At 49.6% G+C, this 20,970-nt stretch overlaps 1 protein-coding gene across 4 annotated transcripts in view; it reads left to right on the top strand.

The window, feature by feature from the left end:
- Positions 1–437: 437 nt before the first annotated feature.
- Positions 438–20,970, top strand: part of NEDD4L (NEDD4 like E3 ubiquitin protein ligase) — a 288,404-nt gene continuing 267,871 nt past the window's right edge. For all 4 annotated transcript variants that reach the window (XM_049782053.1, XM_049782051.1, XM_049782050.1 and 1 more), the window contains exon 1: positions 438–589. In XM_049782053.1, the coding sequence (XP_049638010.1) occupies positions 542–589 (48 nt within the window). In that variant the 5' untranslated portion in view covers positions 438–541. The remainder of the gene's footprint in view (positions 590–20,970) is intronic.

Raw genomic sequence — 20,970 nt, 5'->3', positions numbered from 1 at the left:
CCCAATGCCCAGCCCGCCCCCTCTTCTCCGCCGCAGAGGGAAAGCGAGAGAGAGGGGTGTGTGTGTGGGGGGCCCCGCTGGGAAGGCCCAAGCCCGCACCAGCCAGCTCTTCTCTCCTCTCCGCTCCGCAGCGGGGTGAGCTCGGGGGCCGAACCCCGTCCCCCAGCCCGGCCTGTGATTGGCTTGGGGGGCGCGTGTGCCCGCCCCGGCCCGGCGCCCGGGTCCCCTCGGGCCGCGCGGGTGGGCGGAGGCGGCCTGCGCGCAGGGCCGGGGAGGAGAGGGAGAGCGGGGCGGCCGGAGCGGGCGCGGGGGCGGCGGAGAGCGGCGGCCGCGAGCCCAGGGGAGCCCCGGGGAGCCCAGGGGAGCCGGGCCGGTCGGTCGGTCGGAGCGCACTCGCAGGAGCCGACCCGCAGCCTTGCGCGGGGAGCGCAGCGCGCTCGGGCTCCCTCACCTGCCTGCCGGGGCCCGCACGAAAGGAGGCGAAGAGCCGGGAGGGGAGCGCCCGGCTGGGCGGGCTCCTCCGGCGCGGGGCTCCGGCTCCATGGCGACCGGACTCGGGGAGCCGGTGTACGGACTTTCGGAAGACGAGGTGAGCGGCGTCCGGAGCCTCCGCGCGCCCCGGGGCTCTCCGGCGAGGGGGTGCGGACTTGCCAAGCCGGGGAACCCCCAGACGCAGCATGCTGCCCCGCAGGGACGGAGCTTGGGGGCTGGGGCCCTGCGTCCCTTCCCCGGCTCCAAAGCCACCCCAAAGAGCCAAGCGCATTGTTTGTAAATAAAGAGGCGCGTCGCCCTGCCAGCTTGCCAGCCAGCCAGGGGTGCCCACGACGGGGTCTCCCGATTGTGCGGCGGGAGGAGGGATCGTGCAGCTCCCTCGGCCCCAGCCACGGCTCCCTGGGCCCGGTGTCACTTGTGGGCGAAGGGGCACCCCGAATCGAAAGGTCTCCCCCAGGAACTTTGGGGAACGGTGGTGTCCGCAGCGCGCGGTGCGTAAGCGGGTGCCTGGCGCGGCGGGCCCCGAGGGTGTGCAACTGCGCGCAGCTGCGTTTCTGGCCCTGGGGTGCCCGTGGGGAGTCGGGGGGCTGGTGGTGGGGGGCGGCTGCCGGGGAGTAGAGGGTAGCAGGTGCGACGGGAAACTTGGAGGACGCTTGCAGTCCTGCCTTCATTATTATTATTATTATTTTTTCTGTTGACTTTCCCCTTTTCCTCCCGAGGATTCCAAGCGCAGCAGCCCCCGGCCCCTTTTGGAGAGACGAAAGGCGCCGAGCGGTCCCGTTCCCTAATAGAGCCGCGCGCCCCGGGGTGGTGGTCCGGAGTGGAGAGAGAGGGGCTTTGTTTTCGCCCGCTCTGGAAGCGATCCTGCTAAATCACTGGCCGGCCCTCTCGCGACCAGCCTCGCTCTGCTCTGCTCTTTCTTATTGGTGTGCGGCTCAGCCCAAAAAGGGGGGTTGGGGACCCCCTTGGCAGGCCCTGATGGGGCAGGTAGGAGGGGTTTAGCCAGCCGGCGGGGTGCGCGCTCAGGTCTGACGCCCCTTTCCGAGAGGTAAATTTACAGCTCAGGCAACATTACTCAGCAGGGAGCTATTTATTTCTGAGCCTGCTTGTGCATTTCATGAAAAGTTGATACCTGGAAAGGCTGGGCTTTCTCGATCTTTCTTTCTCCCTCTCCCTTTTTTTTCCCCCCCCGAGATCTCTTCTTTTCTCTGGAGGTGGGGGTGGGGTTCATCGGAGAGGCCCTTATCATCGGAGACCTGCCCACTGTTATGGCCTCTATTATCAGCAGCCCTTCTTCCTCGAGTGTGTGTGTGTGTGTGTGTGTGTGTGTGTGTGTGTGTGTGTGTATAGAATGATGGCCACACAAATAGTGTGTCATTTACATTTCCCATTCTTTTATCCTGCCATAATGTGCTGTGTAAATAATTTTCCTTCTCCCCCCCCCCCCCGGAGGATGGGGGGAAAGTGCGTGGCATTGTTTCATGTACCGGGAGGATTTTCCTTTCCCTGCCTCCCCAGCCATCTCTTCCCTTCTCTTTCCTTCTCTTCATCTCCATGTAATTAGTGGCTGGCAGTGGCGCACAGGCAGTGAGCCTTGAACAAGGGCTTGAGATACACCGACATTTCAGAAAGGGTTTGCGGTCTTGTGGGAGATGAAGAGGATTGTGTTTCCTCTTGGGTCTCTCCTTCTCTGCCACCCCTTTCAACTACATGATTATTAAGCGCTCCCCAAACACATTTGCCTTTTGCACGTTAGGATAAATGCATCTGGATCAAAGGATCAAACAGATGCCGCTGTGCTCTGTGCTTTGTTTACATCCATAGCTAGTGTCACAATCTTGGGGAGCCCAGCTTGCTGCAGATTGCTGTCCGGAGGTGTCAGCATTGGTCTTATCTGGTGTCGAGTGGGAAGGGGAAGAGTGGAAGGGATATAAACATGCGGGCTGTGTGGGTTTGTGCACAGGGGATTCTCTGCTGAACATTCCTGGCGGGGTCTTTGGGTTTCTGCTGGCAGTTTCTGAGAGGCAGAAAGACTCTGATGTTGCTGAGACTATGGACTTGCGCACACTTTTCTAATGCAGAAATCACATCTGTTTACCTTCACAGCTTCCCCTCCCAGTGTGAAAAAAAGGCAGGACTGCTTGAATGACTTCACATTTCTCTGGTACTGGCTCATGGATGGGAGGCTTCGCGCTGTCAGGCTGCCCTTCAGAAAACTAGGGAAAGCCATCGTAGAATATTAACAACTGTGCGTCGAATTGGCCAGGCTCCCTCTCTCTTCCGGATTGAGTCTGAGGAAGAATAGGAAGATTTTTAACCAGCTCTGGACGTAGAATGCCCACTGGAAGGGCAGGGTGGCATTGCCAAGGCATGTTCAGTAAACTCGGGGAGCGCCAGCTTGTTCACAGGCACACACACACTGGGCCTGAAGGCCACACAGCATCGCCCGGGATGTGGCTGGTTGCAATGTTGGAAGAGCCATTTTAGCAAAATGGGAATCTGCCCACCGGGGAATGTCTTAATGGGGCAGTTTGCACATTCACTAGAGATGGACGGAAGCTAGAGACAGCTGCTCTGGCGCAGGCCTGCCTTAGGGACTCTTGACCCATGACCCCAAGGTAGAGCTGCTCTGATGGGCTGTGGTCATCTCCAACAGAGATGAGGGGCTGGGCCTGGGTCTGTCGGAATGGTCACAGGAAAGAGAATTCCTAATAGCTTTTTGCACGCAGGGGCTGTTGGTGATTTTCTGTCTTTGGGCTAAAATTGCTCTGCCGTGTTGGATGGTTCCTGCTCGCCCTGATTTTAAAGCAGGTCATTTTAGGCAACCTGATCTGAGGTCACCATCTGAGGAAGGCCTGAGAGTCAGAGCAGTGAGCCGAACCTGAGTGTCAGGGCCCAGGCCCAGGTTAGGTTTGGGAACCAGAGTAGTTTGAACTAGTTTCTTGCCTTTTGGCTGAGTTCCTTACAGTTTTTGTTTGTTTGTTAGTCTTCATTTGTTTTGGACTCCCTGGAGCTGCCTTTTGTCTGTGACTGTTAAGAGTTGCCTATAATAGGAAGGTATGAAGCTTTATGGAAAAGGCAGGGGAAAGAAAAAGTTGGAATGACAGGACTCTTACTACATGTCACATGAAGCTTTGTGGTGTGTGTGTATGTGTGTGTGTATATGTATGTTTAGACTGGGCTAGCATGTGCACATTGAAACCCTCCTGCCTTAATTCAGTGACAGCCCTTGGCTAGTGTTTCCTGTGCTTTGTACTTAGCTGTGTCCATTCAGTTCAAAGCGCCCTGTGAAGTGAGTTGTGATTGACAGATCGAGGTGCTGTGGCTCAAAGAGGTAAAGTGTTCGGGACAGGACACACAGGGAGTGAATAAGAAGCCAAAACTTACTTGAACCCAGTTTTTCTGAAATCACGGGAATGAGTTTCCCTCTCCTCCAACTTTTTTTTGTTGTTGCAACACCTGGGTTCACCTGCTTTGGGGGTCACACATGTGCAATGGTGTGGATCCCACTCCAGTGCTCTCAGCATGATGTTCAGCCTGGAGGGAGATGCTGGGGATCCCCACTGGTGTGTGTGTGTGTGCGCACACACGCACGTCTCATACATGCAAGGCAGGTCTGTATGGCCAAACTACCTCACTGGTCACCAGCATAATTTTTTTTTTGTCTTTGGGCCACACCTGGAGTGCTCAGGTGATACCCCTGGCTCTGCACTCAGGAATCACTCCTGAGCAGGCTCTGTGAACCATATGCGATGCTGGGAATAGAACCCTGTAAAGCAAATGCCCTCCCCACTGTGCTTGGCTCCACATTACCCCAACCCCCAGGTATAATTCTTAACATCTTCATTTGCTTTTCAGGCATCTTGAAAGGCTTTTATACATTTTTAAAAATTGTTAAAATTAAAAATTGTTGTAGAGGTCACACCCTACAGGGCTTGAAGACCCCCAGGGCTATCTATACCTGGTCATGCTGTGGCTGTGCTTATTATGCCCCTCCTACATGCAAGGCCTGCCCTCTACACCGTGAACCATATTCCCAGCCCCATAGCTGTTGAATAATTCAGTATAATGAAAGCCCAGAGATAAATGGTGGGTAAACTGATGGCTTGCAGGCCAGCATGGGCCAGGAGCCCCCTTAGAAAACTGACGTCACTGAGGCTGACTTCTCAGCTGGCAGCAATTAGTGGTCTGAGCCATGGCCCATGGCAGCGCTACAGTTGGTAGCGGCCACTGTCTTCCCTGTTCCCTGCTTGCTTCTTTGCAGAGATCCACCTACACCGTAGAAACATGGTCTGTGGCCCTCTGGCCTCGCTCTTTTCTTCAAGAGGTTCTTGATTGTAAGGTGCACCATGATTTTGTGTAATGCTGAGTCAGAGAAGAGCGACTGTCGTCAGCCTGGGCTAGACTTGACTTTCTGCGTCTGCCCTCGGTGTTGCACCCAGACTATGAAAACAAGAGTGTTTTAGAATTGGAAACCTGGGATGACCCGAAACCAGCCTTTTTCAATACCTGCAATCAAGCCTTTTTAAGGCCATTGCTAATCAGATTTCATCTCTTTCTGTCTCAGCGAAAAGGCTTGAATAAGGAACTTGCTGGTCTGTGGGCATCAGCAAAGATGCAGATCACCTGCCTGCTATGCCACCTGGCTAGCCAAGAATAGCTGAGGAGCTGGAAGCCGTGATCCCTGGACGTTTGCAAGAGCTGTAGGGAGTCCCCGCCTGCCCTCTCTGCAAATGTGCCAAGTTTACAATCTGCTCGGGATGGTTGGGATTGAAAGGTGGATGCTGAAAGACCACAACTTCTAGAGGGAGACGTTCTAAACTTGAGCTGCTGGAGTCAGGCCTAGTTTTACTGGATGAAGCTCCGTGTGCAGACCAGCCATGAGCCACTGTGGTTAACAATCTGGGTCTGGATGGCAAATGTTTTAAGAATGTCAAACCCCCCCCCCCCAAAAAAAAAAACCCAACCCTTCAAAAAAATCTCAAAAATGTCTGCCCCGGGGCCGGAGAGGTGGCGCTAGAGGTAAGGTGTCTGACTTGCAAGCTCTAGCCAAGGAAGGACTGCGGTTCCATCCCTTGGCATCCCATATGGTTCCCCCAAGCCAGGGGCAATTTCTGAGCACTTAGCCAGGAGTAACCCCTGAGCATCAAATGGGTGTGGCCCAAAAAAACAAAAAACAAAAATAAAAAAGAATGGGAAAAAAATGTCTGCCCCTCACCAAAGGGCGGAGGCTATATTGTGCCTTCTAGAAGCAGTTTTTAAAATTGGCAAATGTAATATCATTGTTTTGAATTTTACATCTGGAAGATTTAAAAAAAAAATCTCCTCCAGGAGTCTATGGAACTTGTAGAAACTGACAGCTCATGCTTCAAGTTGTTTCATTAAGTCAGAATTTTCATCTGAATTCTCTAGGTCGTTCCTGAAAAGTGGTTTCTTTCCTTCTTTTCTTTTCTTTTCTTTTTTTTTTTTTTTAAGGAATGGATCTGATATTCAAAGGGGTGAGGACTAGGGCCAAATGGGAATGCTCTGAGGGCTGCAGTTTTGTTACCATAGAGCAGTTTCAAAGGATGCTTGGGCATTTCGTCAAACCTGGAAGTGCTCAAGTCCCCAGGACACATCCCTAGAAAGTTTTCTGGGGGTACTGGAAGTATCAGTATGTTTGAAATCCAGAAGCAGAAGGCTCAGGAACAATGTCAAGGAATAAATAAATCCTGGCTGTGAACAAACAGTTTGAGAATGGGACATTGTTGAGACATGCCCCCCCCCATGTTTTTTTTTCCTTTTTTGTCTGCACCTCGTAGTGCCCACGGCTACTCCCAGTGTGTTGTGGGGGTCCGGTTAGGTGGGGCTGAAGGAGGAGGGGAGGTCACTTCAGTTGCTGGTTTGGAACCCAGGGCTCTGGAGCCAGCAACCTGGCTGCAGCATTGCTTCCCACTCTGGCTCAATTGTTTCTGCACTTGCTGGGAGAGAAAGTTTATTTCCTTTGCCACCCGAATCACCTTTCAGTCTTATACAGCTACTTCCACAGAGTGGCAGACTAGGGGACATGCTAGCTTCACTTGAACAGGATGAGGTCATGCTGGAATTATTATTATTTTGTTTTTGGGACCATACCCAGTAGCACTCTGGGGTTACTCCTGGCTCTGTGCTCAGAAATTGCTCCAGGCAGGCTTGGGGACCATACAAGATGCTAGCGATTGAATCCGGGTCTGTCCTGGGTTAGCAGTGTGCAGCAAATCCCCTACTGCCAAGCTCGAAATTTTTGTCTTGTTTTTGGGCCACACCCATTGACCCTCAGGGGTTACTCCTGGCTTGGGGGACCATAAGGGATGTCGGGGGATGGAACTGCAGTCCGTCTTAGGTCAGCCGCATCAAGGCCCTACCGCTGTGCCACCACTCCGGCCCCCATGCTGGAAAAAATTATTATTATTTTTTGGTCACATTCAGCAGCTCTCAGAGTTACTCCTGGCTCTATGCTTAGAAATCGCTCCTGGCAGGCTCAGGGGACCATATGGGATGCCGGGATTCGAACCACCACCATCCTTCTGCATGCAAGGCAAACACCCTACCTCCATGCTCTCTCTCTGGCCCGTCCCATGCTGGGAATTTTAAAGGATTTCATTTCTCTCCTTCTCTCTCTTTGTTTTTGGGCCACACCTTTCAGTGTTCAGGGATCAAACACTCCACCAGTGCTACTACTAGAACTGGGGTCAGTTCACATGCAAAGTAAGTGTCTGAAACCATGTACTCTCTCTTCAGCTCCTAAGTAATCCCTTTAAACTGAGTTTACCGATGTCCTTAAATTTAGGCTTCTACCCAAACCTATAAGGTGCAACAAGTTTGCAGGCTAGAGGCTTTGGAGTTATCTTTGGTGCTCTAACTCCATCACCATGAAGGAAAACTCAGCAAGAAATAAGCAAGTGCGATCCTTCAAACTCAGAACTTTCTGCATCACCAAAGCAAAAACAAATGAACTATTGGATAGAAGAAAATATCAACCCACACATATAAGAAGTCATTAAGCTTTTGGTTCTCTGTTTGGAATCTACAGCTTACCTTGGATATAGAGTTCCTGTATGATAAAAAGCACTTATTCATATGAACAAAGTTTGTAGAAATGAAGACTACAGTTTTCACTAAAAAAAAAATAAATAAATTGGGGATGGTTCCTGATGAGTAACCTGGGTTTATTTACTCTTAGATAAGTTACTAATGATAAGTTACTTAGATGAGTTTACTCTTAGATGAGTAACAATGATAAATCAGATCCTAACACTATTTTGATGGTGGTATGCTTTTGAGGTAGTGTTTCTTATCTTCCTGATCTATGTGTTCACCATAAAACAAACTGTGGATAGATTATTTGACTGTTCTGGTAGCAAGGATCTAAATAATGTCGAGTATTATAATGGTGATATTAAGTGTTAGAGTGAGCGGTGAAGGGTCTGAGATGCGTGAGAAAAGGCTGCTTTCTGGTTTTGTATTATTTCTCTTCCAGGTCACAATCTAAACAAATAAATTCCATTTTTCTGACTATAGGTGGCAATGTTTCAACTGTTTGTGATGTTGCTCCTGGCTTGGGGGTTGATGCATAATTTAGAGATGAGGCTAGGAAATTAGATTTAGAAACAATTTTTCTTTTTTGTTTTTTGTTTTTGTTTTGGGGCCACACCTAGCGGTGCTCAGGGGTTACTCCTGGCTGTCTGCTCAGAAATAGCTCCTGGCAGGCACGGGGGACCATATGGGACACCGGGATTCGAACCAACCACCTTTGGTCCTGGATCGGCTGCTTGCAAGGCAAATGCCGCTGTGCTATCTCTCCGGGCCCAGAAACAATTTTTCAACAAACGGAAAAACAAAAAACAACGAACCAACGAAATTTTTAGTGGTAAAAGTGATGTTTCTGATTGTGGGTGTGTTAGGAGTCATTAGATTTCCTCTTGCTTTTCTTTGGCTACTTTTGGAGGAGGGATATGGTTGGACTGAGGATCTCCTGCCCTCTATACACATACCATAAGTACTTCCTTCTGGTCATAGCTTTTCTTCTTGGGTGCACAGGATTTCTGGTTTTGCTTTGGGGCCTCCCCAGAAATTTTTGGGGCCACCAGGGCTATACCTGGCTGTGTTTGTGAGGCTATGCAGTGCCGGGGTCAGACTTGGGGTCCTGTGCAATGCCAACATGTTCTCCAGCCTCTTGTGCTCACTCCCCTTCTATGCTTGGAGTCATTTTTGTTTGCTAGTTTTTGGGCCACACCCGGTGGCACTCAAGGGTCACTCCTGACTCTGCCAAAACCCAAATGGGATTTGGACTATATGGGATGCCCGGGATGGAACCAAAGTCTGTCCTGGGTCAGCAGTGTGCAAGGCAAATGCCCTACTGCTATGCTATCGCTCCAGACCCAATTCCTGGATACTTGTGAATCATCCTGATTCTGGTCTTCCAACTCTCCCACAGTCGCCATCACTGATGATGATCTGGGGGGTGGTGGCAGAAGATGCTCTGAGTCCTCCTGTGAACCCAGTCCTTATCTCAGATCTGTCCAGGAGGATCTGGGAGTTCCATCCTGGCTCTCCTCACACTGGGTATTAGGACATACAGCAGGCTGGGGGATGGCCTAAACCTTGGCTCCTCCCCTACAACTTATATGTGCGTCCAGTGCCCGAGGCTGGATGTGCTACCTTGTCCTATGAAGATGGATCTTGGAAAGGCTTGCAGTGACCACAGACCCATCTCTCCAATACAGGCTGAGGGCACTGCTGCAGGCTAGAGGTGCGAGGTTTTAGGGGTCCGGGGCGTGGCTCTGGTGTGTGCTCAGCTCTGGGGGAGAGGTAAGTATTTCTGTGCCTGTGTGTGCATGGGCACACACAGGGACCCTGGGTGCCCTGACAAGGGCCTGGTTTCTACCTGTTCAGTCTTGGCTTGGTTCATGCATTTTTACCTTTTATTCGTTTTTTGTTTGTTTTTTTTTTTTGGTTTTTGGGTCACACCTGGCATTGCTCAGGGGTTACTCCTGGCTGTCTGCTCAGAAATAGCTCCTGGCAGGCACGGGGGACCATATGGGACACCGGGATTCGAACCAACCACCTTTGGTCCTGGATCGGCTGTTTGCAAGGCAAACGCCGCTGTGCTATTTCTCCGGGCCCCTTTTATTTGTTTTTTAAATGTTTTCAACTTTATTTTATGGTTTATTATTTACATATTGGATATGGGGGGGCCACACTATCGATCTATTGGTGTTTGGGGCTCACTTGTGTCAGTACTTGGGAGGCCCTGTGCGGTCCTGAAAATGGACTGGTTTAGCTCCGTGCAAGGTAAATCTGTTCTATCCTGTGCGATTTCTCCTGCTACACATTTGCACATTTAATGATTTAGTTCCTTGATATCCTTGGACATGGGTTCCAAGCCCCCATATCTGCAATTTTCGGGGTTTGGAGTGGCTCAGTGGTAGATTCCTCGCTTTGCTGTCTGGAAGCTGCGTCTTTCATCCCCAGCACTGCTCTCTGAACTGAGAGAGAGCCTGGTGGTACCCTGGAGTGTGTGGTCAGGGCCACCCAACTCACTTGCTATCATTGGCCAGTGCCACAGTCAAGTGCACAACTCAGGTCACTGGAGCAACAGCAGCAAGAAGAGAGAAGATGAGGGTAAGGGGGCAGAGGTGGGGGAAGACAGAGGGAAGGAGGAAGGTGGAAGGGATTAGGGAGTAGGATGTTTGGTGAGTCCTTGGTGGAATTACCTTTTCACAGAGCCCAGGCTCACTGTTCCACAGGCTTCAGGGCTCTCTGGTGCAGTGTGACACTCCACCGCTACCAGGTGAATGTTCTCTAGTGTAGGAAATGAGAAAGATCCAGGGGACTCAGCTGTTGTGGACCCATCTCCCAAGGACCCCATCTCCTTCCATGGTTGGCTGGTGATGGCACAGCCCAGGATGTGGAGTCCAGCAGACCCCCACTTGTGGCCTCATTTCAGCTCTGAGGCTGCATTTGTATGGAAGGGACATAGTCTGGATTGCGCCGGGGACTGTTCACAGAGTGCTTTGGACTTCCTTGGTGGACAGCAAGGACCAAGGACCTTTCCAAGGCTGAAAATTAATGTTTTAGATGGAAGGGCTTTTGTTTGTTTTGACTACACCCAGCAGTGCTTAGGGGTTACTCCTGGCAGGTTTGGGGGACCATGTGGGATGCAAGGGATCGAACCTAGCTACTAGGTTGGCAGTGTGCAAGACAAATGCCTTACCAGCTGTGCTATTGCTCCTGCTCCAGGGCTTTGTTTTTGTTTGTTTGCTTTTGGGCCACACCTGGTGGTGCTCAGGGGTTACTCCTGGCTCAGAGCTCACTGCTGGGGTTTTAGGGAAACCACATGGGATACCAGGGATCTTGGGGTTGGCCATATGTAAGGCAAATACCCTCTCTGCTATATGATTGCTCCAGTCTCACTTTACTTTTTCTTTTTTTTGGAGGGGGGAGCAGTACCCAGCAATGCACAGGGGTTACTCCTGGCTCTGTGCTCAGGGTTTACTTGTGGCATTACTTAAGGGATCAAATGGGATGCCAGGATTGGAGAGAGAGAGAGAGAGAGAGAGAGAGAGAGAGAGAGAGAGAGAGAGAGAGAGACAGACAGACAGACAGACAGACAGACAGAGACAGAGAGACAGAGAAGCAGAGTGACAGAGTGAGAGAGAGAGAGAGAGAGAGAGAGAGAGAGAGAGAGAGAGAGAGAGAGAGAGAGAGAGAGAGAGAGATGGAATATGGAGTGTGGAGTCAGGATGGAGTATGGAAGGGAAGCACCCTGCTCTCCCCAGCCTGATTGAATGGAAGAGGGAGGTGTGTTTCCCCGGACACATGTGACGAGTTCTTGCTGGCATTCTGTCCCTGTGGTTTTCTGGTTAGGTCAGGAAATGACAGTACACCCCAACTGTTTGCAGACTGGCTGAGTTACTGATTTCTGAACACTGGACCTTAACGACGAGGAGAATCACCCATGGAACGCTGAGTGCTTGTAAGCCCAGAGTATGAAAAATTCTGTGACCGTGTTCCTCTCTGGCTTCCATCAGAATCCCTGGAGTCAGTTTTTGGGGAGTGTGTAGAGAATCCTGTTTTCGCCCTTCATTTCCATTTTTTCTTTCTGGGAGTGTTTTAAGCCTTGGGGGCTCATCACACTGTCTGCTGCATCTGTAGTGCTTTGGCTTGGGAAGTGGGGGATGAAGAACAAGCAAACAGACGTCACTGCTCAGTTCCCCTTGTGCTCCCCCCACCCCAGGGCTCTGGGAGTGGAGAGTATTAACGGACAAACACCACCATTCCCTGGGTCTGTAAGTGGGTTTGTAAATTAGACACCCTATGTTTCCATTTTCTGCTTCTGCCAGCACAGATGCAAGTGCTCTGGTTGACTTTGGGGGTCTTCATGCTGCACCTTGCTTGCTTTCTCCTTACAGAGCTTTGATGCTGAGACTGAGAAGTTGGTACATGATACATGCCGTACCACCTGCTTGGGAGCCCATGTTTTTTGTTTTGTTTTGTTTTGTTTTTTGGGCCACACTCGGCAGTGCTCAAGGGTTACTCCTGGCTATCTGCTCAGAAATAGCTCCTGGCAGGCACAGTGGACCATATGGGACACCGGGATTCGAACCAACCACCTTAGGTCCTATATCGGCTGCTTGCAAGGCAAACACCGCTGTGCTATCTCTCCGGGCCTGGGAGCCCATGTTTTTGTTTCCATTTGTTGAATGTTGTTAGCAGGCACTTGCCACTTGGAGTGAGAACTTTTCCTCCTCTGCTTCCAGAAGCCAGGCAGAGGCAAACAGGGTGCAGCCTGGGCATGATAAGTGTGAGCTTCATTTAATATTTAATCACATTTAGTAAGGAAGACTAATAACAGAGGTGTTGTCAGTGTAAAGGTGGGAAAGATAGATGGCCACGTAGGGCCCAGGTTAGCATCCAGGCATGATGAAAGAGGAGCTGGAGGTGGGGATGAGCGGTAGTCCTTAGAGAGAACATCACAGGTCCTCTGCGTCTCTATTTATTTTTCATTGTGACTTTCAATTTATTTTTATTTATGTTTTTGGTTTTTGGGTCACACCCAGCAGCGCTTAGGGGTTACTCCTGGCTCTACATTCAGAAATCGCTCCTGGTAGGCTCGGGAGACTATCTGGGATGCCGGGATTCGAACCACCAACCTTCTGCATGCAAGGCAAACACCTTACCTCCATGCTATCTCTCCAGCCCCGACTTTGGAAATTTTGATGTAACCTTTCCCAGCGATGCTCATGGACAACTTCGAACTCAGTGCTTGAGGTTTTCTCCTGGTGATGCTCAGAGACCAGGCAATGTGGAGTATCAGCCTAGGACCTCCTGTATGCAAAGCCACAGCCCACTGAACTATTATTCAGACCCGGCATCAGGCTTTTAAAGGAAACATGATATGGGTTCCAGGGCACAAGATGCTTTAGCTACTGGCTTGACTTCTGCTCTTCAGACTGTTCTTATAGAATGAGCTGGAGTGGAAATCCATTGCCAAGCCACTGTGATATGAGGGGAGAGAGTAAGTGCAGCTATTGCTGTTGCTTTGTGTGTGTGTGTGTGTGTGTGTGTCTATGTGTTTGATATAGGGGTTACTCCTGGCTATGTGCTCAGAAATCGCTCCTGGATTGGGGGGGTGCATATGGAACACAGGAGATCCAGCCGTGTGTGGTCCGTCCTAGGTTAGCACATGCAAGGCAAATGCCCTACCACTTGCACCATCACTCTGACCCCTAATTTTTTAATTTTTGAGTCACACCTGGCAACGCTCCTGGTGGTGCTCAGAGTACCATATGCAATGTAGGGATCGAACATGGGTTGGCCACATGCAAGGCAAGTGCACTTCCTGCTGTTCTATTGCTTCAGCCCTGTTAAGGTCCTCTTGACTGGGATCTGGGTTCCCTAGGTCCCTGGAGCAAATTGACAATGTCAATTCCATCTGCTCTTCTCTCTGCAGCCGTTCTTTGGCTGCTGGGTATCTTGCACTGCTACCTAGAGCACTCAGGTTTTCTTCTATGGACTGACAGATATTTGGGCTGGGAGGTAACTCCAGGGACTAAGTTGTAGGCTTCATAGGTAAGAGACTCAGGATTGACCTTCAGCAACATGTGTTCTCCTGAGTACTGTTGGGGCTGTCTCCAAGAAGGGCGTTTGCCTTGCACACAGCAGATCTAGGACAGTCGGTGGTTCAATTCCTGGCATCTAATATGGTACCCCATGCCTGCCAGGAGCGATTTTTGGTTTTTGGGTCACACCCGGTAGCGCTCAAGGGCTACTCCTGGCTCTACACTCAGAAATTGCCCCCAGCAGGCTCGGGGTACCATATGGGATGCTGGGATTCAAACCACCATCATTCTGTATGCAAGGCAAACGCCCTACCTCCATGCTACCTCTCCGCCCCCTCCCCCACCCCCCAGGAGATTTTTGAGCCAGGAGTAGCCCCTGAGTGCTGCCAGGTGTGACCCAAAAACCAACAACCAAAAAAAAGAAAAACAGGCCATAGGGTCCCGGCAGAGCCCTGGTGGAGAGCACATTCCCTGCCTCAACACTCTTCATCCCTGTGTTTCTCACTGTGGCCCTGCAGATCCACATGGATCTGAAAATGCTTTTGCTGTGTATTTCTCCAGACAAACGTACACCAATTACTCTTGGCAGCAGAGTCCCCGACCAGGCCAGGGCAGATCCTTGGACACTGCGCAGGGTTCAGTTGGTGCCTCAGTGTCGCCCAGCATTTGCACTGGTTTCCTGTTTAGCTTTGAATCCTTCCCTTTGGAGCCTCCTTTGCTTAATAGACTTGTTGGCTGCCTCCCATCCTAAGGAGATTGGCCTTTTCAGGTGGGTTCTCGGAGGTGGCGTCACTCTTACTCTTAATGGGGTAACCCGAGGATGGGGAAGTTTCCGTCCTTCTTATGGTCAAAGATGCTTCTCGGCTCCATGCCTGGACCTTTCAGCCTTGTTACTGGGCACATTCAGCCCAATCAAAGGGCTTTGTGGAGCTGAACCTTCAGTTGAGAGGACAGCAGCTTTGCTTGATTGTGAAGCTGTTTCTAGAACTTAGATCTATGTCCTAGGAACAACACTGTTGTCCCTTTCCCTGGTCTGGTTGCTGGAAACTGAGGGCTGTGGGGTGCATGTCCAGTGCTCTTTCCACTTGCAGAAGTCTGAGGCTGTTGAAATTCATGCTCAGTGCCCCTGGATCAGCCAGAGCGGCAGCCCGAGTTCTCTGTGGTTGATTCTGAAGGACCATGTTCTAATGGTCTTATGGGGCCCAGAGTCAGGGAATAGGCCTTACTCATCTGGGGCTTTAAAGGCAGGAATCCCTGCTGGCCCTTCAGCATATGCCCATTTCTTGTTAGCTGTATCCTGGTAGTGGGGAGGCCTCTGGCCAAATAAGGAGGTGCAGCTTTCCCATGGCAGGGGCTCTTGGACCCCAAAATGAGTGGATGATGTGTTTCGTCCTGGATTTTATTTTCATGAGGTCTGTACACTTCATCCTTTTGGTTCAGAGTTTTTCCTCTTACCTGGTTTCCCATGTGCAGTGAATGTCAAATCTTGGGTTTCTAGGAGAAGGTGCTGAAGTGGATGGAGGTGGGGTGGGTGGCCCTGGAGTGTCCTGTGGCTTATTGAGGGGCTGCCTGAAGCCAAATGTTGTTCTGCTTTCACACCTGCAGGCCTGGGTCCTCATCTCGGGGGAGGGGGGGACAGCAGACTGACAGCTGTGGGAGCTTGATTGAAGGATGTGGGTGTTAACAGTGCTGTGGTGACTCCTGGCTTCATAGAGACTGTCACCGGAAATGGGTTTAGTTTTCTGATCCCCTTCAGCCATTCTTATTTGAGGACTAGTCAGGGAACGAGCTCATCTGATTAATGCAGTGACTATAGGAAGAAGCAGGGACTTGTGTGGGCACGCCTGGCTTGCCGGGCACAGCTGACTCTGCTGGGTTCAGCATCTGTGAGGACATTGCTCATGAGCTGGGCATCGTGAGTTCTGTGATTCTCAAGGATGATTGTCCATAAGAATCCTTCCCAAAAAATGTAAAATACTGGTACCTGAGTCCTAGCGTCAGTAATGGGTCTGATGTCATTGTCAAGGCTGGAGCCTGGTCCTCAGCCATGTGATCTGGAATATTAATGAGACAGTAGGCATTTGAAAAGCTCCCCCATGTTTTAAGTATAAAGGAAAATATGAGAACTTCTGAGGTAGCCTCCCCAGATGGCACCTTTGAGGGTATCGCAGGGCATTCTGGCACAGGGGTCTAAGGGCAGTCACCATCGATGAATCTGGACAGCCCCCCTCCTTCTAGGGGCATGTCTGTTATTTCTATCCTGTTCATTGGGCCTGAGGCTGCAGAAACTATAGGAGAAATGGAGGAACTAGAGGGAGAAATGAAGGAACTAGAGGGAGAAATGGAGGAGAAAGGTGGCAAGCTAGAAGGTGGTATTATGGGAAAGCTGGCAGTGGAAGCAGCAGAGGATCGAGAACACCTATGTCCAGATGAGGACTTGGCTTGGGCCAGGGCTTCTTTAGGACAGAGCATGCCTGTGGGGTTTGGGTGTAAGCCATGGAGCTGCTGACACAGAGACTTGAATGTCGATGTTCTCAGCCTGGCCTTGCTTTCCATCTTGCCCCACATATGAGGAGCTCAGTGAGGAAGGCGTGAAAAGATTCTGGACTGAATATTTACTTGTCAAGAGCTGTCTGTTGCCTCAAAATTACTCAGAGGAGACCTTCCAGAGGCAAATAGCAAGTACCCTCTGCTCTGTTTACCCGCTTTGGCACTGCTCCTCAAAAATGAGAGATTACTGGGAGATGTCAGGAGGTGAGTGACTATGGTTCAGGTCTGGCTGAAGTGATGGGAAACCACCCTGTGAGTTGAAGCCCCATAGTTCTCGTGCTTCCTGGTGCCAGAGTTCTTGGTTTTTCCTGTCAGAGCCTCTGTCTGAAGGCTTCTCAGGAAACGGGCCGCTCCTGTGCGCTTCCTCAGTGAGTAGCCCAGCCTTCACTTCCACACCTTTGAGGCACCGGTGCTCTCCAGGGCCCTTCCTCCAGAGCAAGCGCTCAGATGTTGAAGTCAATACAAGTTTAGCCATGCAGGAAATGTCTTGCTGAGACACCACATTCTCACTATTTTCCTCTCTGAGCTCAGTGTTAGGAAGGAACACTAGTGATTCTTCTGGATTCTTCTAGAGTTTCTGGAAAATTGGGTTGGTTGGAGGGACAATGATTATTTTTAGGCCCCTCCTTGTAAGCTTGGGGCCTACTCCTGGCTCTGTGCTCAGGCAGGAATGGTTCCTAGGTGCTGCTCAGGGTTACCATGAGGTGCTGGGGATCCAACCCTTTGCATATACTCAGACTCTTGGACTATCTCTTCTGCCTGATTATGAGCATTCTAGGTCTAGAAATAGCTGTTGGATCATTGGTGAGTCCCTAGGTAAATGAGGTTAGAGGGGCCATGTATGACAGAAAAAAAATATCACAGATTTTACAGAAATAGTCCAGGAAGATCACTGACCAACAACAGCAGACTCTGGGACCCAACATTCTGGAATCTGATGTCCAGAAATGACATATTGTGTAAAATTTCTAATTGAAATGCAAACTTATGGGGCCAGAGAAATAGCACAGCGATAGGGAGTTTGCCTTGTACTCAGCCGACCCAGGACAGACAGAGGTTCTAATCTCAGCATCCCATATAGTCCTCTGGCCAAAGGTAATTTCTGAGCTTAGAGCCAGGAGTAACCCCTGAGTGCCATCAAGTGTGACCCCCCCCCAAGGAAAAGAAACAAACAAACAAAAAAAACCCCCACAAACTTCAAAGACATTCAAAAAAAATAGGACTTATGGTCCATTCACAGGGGGAAAAACTGCCTGAGAAAACTGGATAGATAGGTTCAAGGAACTTTTGGAAACCCACTGTAAAGAATTCAGGGAAAGGGTGGGATGATGTGTCACACACACATACAAAAAGATTAAGGGGCTGGAGATATAAAGAGGTTAAGGTGCTTGTCTTGTATGTGCTTATCCTGGTTCCATGCTGGCATCATGTAGTTCTGCCATCAGTCTGGGAGTAGCCAGTGAACACTGCTGGATGTGGCTAATACCTCACCTCTTATACTTGGTGGGAGAAGGGAGAATGAAATAAAAAGATTATTTAAGGGGCCAGAGAGATAGCATGGAGGTATGCCTTGCATGCAGAAGGTCGGTGGTTCAAATCCTGCCATCCCATATGATCCCCTGAACCTGCCAGGGGCTATTTCTGAGCATAGAGCCAGGAGTAACTCCTGAGTGCTGCTGGGTGTGACCCAAAAAAATAAAAAACAAAAAATATTATTTAAAAAAGAATGAAACAGGGAGCCGGAGAGATAGCATGGAGGTAAGGCGTTTGCCTTTCATGCAGAAGGTCATCGGTTCAAATCCCGGCATCCCATATGGTCCCTTGTGCCTACCAGGAGTGATTTTTGAGCACAGATCCAGGAGTAATCCCTGAGCACTGCAGGGTGTGACCCAAAAACCAAAAAAAAAAAAAAAAAAAAAAGAATGAAACAGACATTTTGTAGTTAAAAAGAACTGTAAAACAACAACAAAAATCTATAGGTTCTGAATAACAGACTTGAATTGGCAGAAGAAAGTATCGTGAATCTAAAGACAAGCTGGTTGAGATGATATAGTTGGAGGAATAAAGATAACAGAAGCATGACCAAAACCATATGGACTTGTGAGACTCTGGCATGCACGTTCTCAGCCACATATAGGGGACCCAGGAGAGGAAGGAGTGGCCAAGTTATAGGGGTCCATGAGACAATCTTGTGGACAGAGAAAATTATTAAGATAAAAATCACCTTTACTGACTCAAGAATTTAAAAACATCTGAATTAGGCCAAAATTAAGAGATTGCATCAGTCATCCAGGATTTTCCACAGAGAAAATCTCACACCCACAAATTTCCCTCTCTTCCAGAGAGGTTCAGCAGCCACCACACCGGGCCTCCACCAACATAAAATGTCCAGTTCTACAGCTCCTGCAGTGCATGGCCTTTTCCATGTTTCACAGTACTGATGACCCAGTAGGGGGCACAGCAAATTTGATGGGAAAGTTGTGTTGAAGTACCTAAGCTCAGTGAGTGAAAACAATAACACAAATGGCACAATCAGCACCAATCAGCTCAGTAAATCGTCAGTGACGGGCCCGGAGAGATAGCACAGGGGCATTTGCCTTGCAAGCAGCCGATCCAGGACCAAAGGTGGTTGGTTCGAATCCCGGTGTCCCACATGGTCCCCCATGCCTGCCAGGAGTTATTTCTGAGCAGACAGCCAGGAGCAACGCCTGAGCAATGCCGGGTGTGGCCCAAAAACAAACAAACAAAACAAACAAACAAAAAAATCATCAGTGACTTTAGTACCACCTCTGTGAAGTAACAACAGTGATCATAAATTGACTTTTATTGATCTGTTTTCCGATCATTCCATTTGCCATCTTATTATAATAAACTATACAAAGTAGAGTTTTCTGCTAAGGCAGGCTTGGGGGTGGGTGAAAAGTTGGTGATGTTGTGGAGGGCAGGTCATACTGGTGGGGAGATTGGTGCTGGAACACTGAATGCCTGAAACAACTGTATTACGACCTAATTGGTAAATCATGGTGTATACATTAAAAATAATTACAGAAAATCCTAGGCCCAGGTTGCTTGTTAGTAGAATTCACTTGGTGATTTCTACTAAATATTTAATGGAAAATTAGTGAGAATTTGTAGCCATAAAAGAGAATAGGATGATGGCCAGGAATGTGGTCCCTGCATAGAGCACATACCATGCACATGTGATGTCTTGGGCTCCCTCACACCTGGCATGCATCCCTGGGGATGCCAGATGCTGTCCCTGGCTATCCCCATGTGATTCCCCAGCATTGCAGCAAGAACCATAATTTTCTCCAAAGAGGAAAAACATAGTTGGGACGTACCAGTTTATTCTGCGAAGCCACTGAGGCTGACAGCAGGGTCAGAGGCAGCAGGGCAGACAACAGACCAGTATCCCTCAGGAATGTGGACACATGTGGCCTTAAGTTTATGGTTGCCAGCAGAACCAGGCTCCATCGAAATGTATCTAATGTCAGGATCCAGCAGTTCTTATTAGGAACAAAAACTTGGCTCACCGCACCTAAAACACAAAATCAAATAAACAACGTTATTGTTCTAGAATTAGTCACAAGTGCCGGATGCCTACCTTTCTGAAGATGCTAATAATTTTTTAAAAAAATCAATGAGTTAGGGACTGGAGTGATAGCACAGCATTAGGGTATTTGCCAACCTGGGACAGACCTGGGTTCAATTCCCAGCATCCCATATGGTCCCCCGAGCCTGCCAGGAATGATTTCTGAGTACAGAGCCTGGAGTAACCAGAGTGCCGCTGAGTGTGGGCCCAAAACAAAACCCAGTGAGGTAGATATGCTTAAAAAGGGTGGCCTTTGAGATATGGGGTGATTGAAGACCCAGATGCATCACCAGCCTGGTGCTTGGCATGAGAGACCATCTCAGAGAAGTGATGGTAAAGCCAGCAAAGTTCATGCGTGATGGAGAATTTAGCAAATCCTCTATTCTGCTCGTTAATCCTAGGTGTGTCTGATACAGGCAAAAAAATGGAGCCCAGTGACAAAAACAGAGAGGAGAAGTGATTGAGACTGGCAGACAGTTTGGGAGCTAAAGGGGTCACAGGTGATGGGCGTGATCCTTGAGGATGCTGGAAAATGGGAAGGAAGATGGAGACTTCCTGCAGGTGGAGTTCCATACTCTGTGACCATGGAGCATGCAAGATCTGTGCTGTGCACCAAAGCCTGTTTAAGATAAGAGACCTTCCTGATGGTGGGGCAGGTGATGAGCACAGTTCTAGATTCTTGAGAACCAGGAGAACTTTTTCTTTGCAGGCCCCTAGAGATCTTGTGCTTTGTTACTGATGGACTTTGGCTTTTGAGACCCAGAGTAATCTGTAAAAGACACACACACTGTGTTAGCTGCCAGAGCTGAGAAATAATGGTGCTGTTTAACCAACATGACACTGGATTGGTAATGAACATTTCCTGATTGCTGACCTGTGGTTCCCTAGAAATATTACCTACTCTTGTTTTCTTTATTTCTTTCTCCCTTTTTTTTTTCCTTCTCCTTTGTGGTCAGGACTTTTTTTTTTTTTTTTTTTTTTTTTGTGGTTTTTGGGTCACACCCGGCTGTGCTCAGGGGTTTTTCCTGGCTCTGTGCTCAGAAACTGCTCCTGACAGGCACGGGGGACCATATGGGACGCCGGGATTCGAACCGATGACCTTCTGCATGAAAGGTAAACGCCTTACCTCCATGCCATCTCTCCGGCCCCAGGACTTTTTGATTAATTGAGATGTGCCCACAAGTATGTGAGTTGAGGTGTTAGAGTCTAAGAAGAAGCCAGCCTGTGGCGGGTGTTGGTAATTTGAGTAGTATA

Source organism: Suncus etruscus, chromosome 10 (assembly GCF_024139225.1).
Source record: "Suncus etruscus isolate mSunEtr1 chromosome 10, mSunEtr1.pri.cur, whole genome shotgun sequence".
Classification (NCBI taxonomy): domain Eukaryota; kingdom Metazoa; phylum Chordata; class Mammalia; order Eulipotyphla; family Soricidae; genus Suncus; species Suncus etruscus.
Note: the sequence above shows the minus strand (reverse complement) of the source record. Positions and strands in the feature narration are given on the sequence as shown.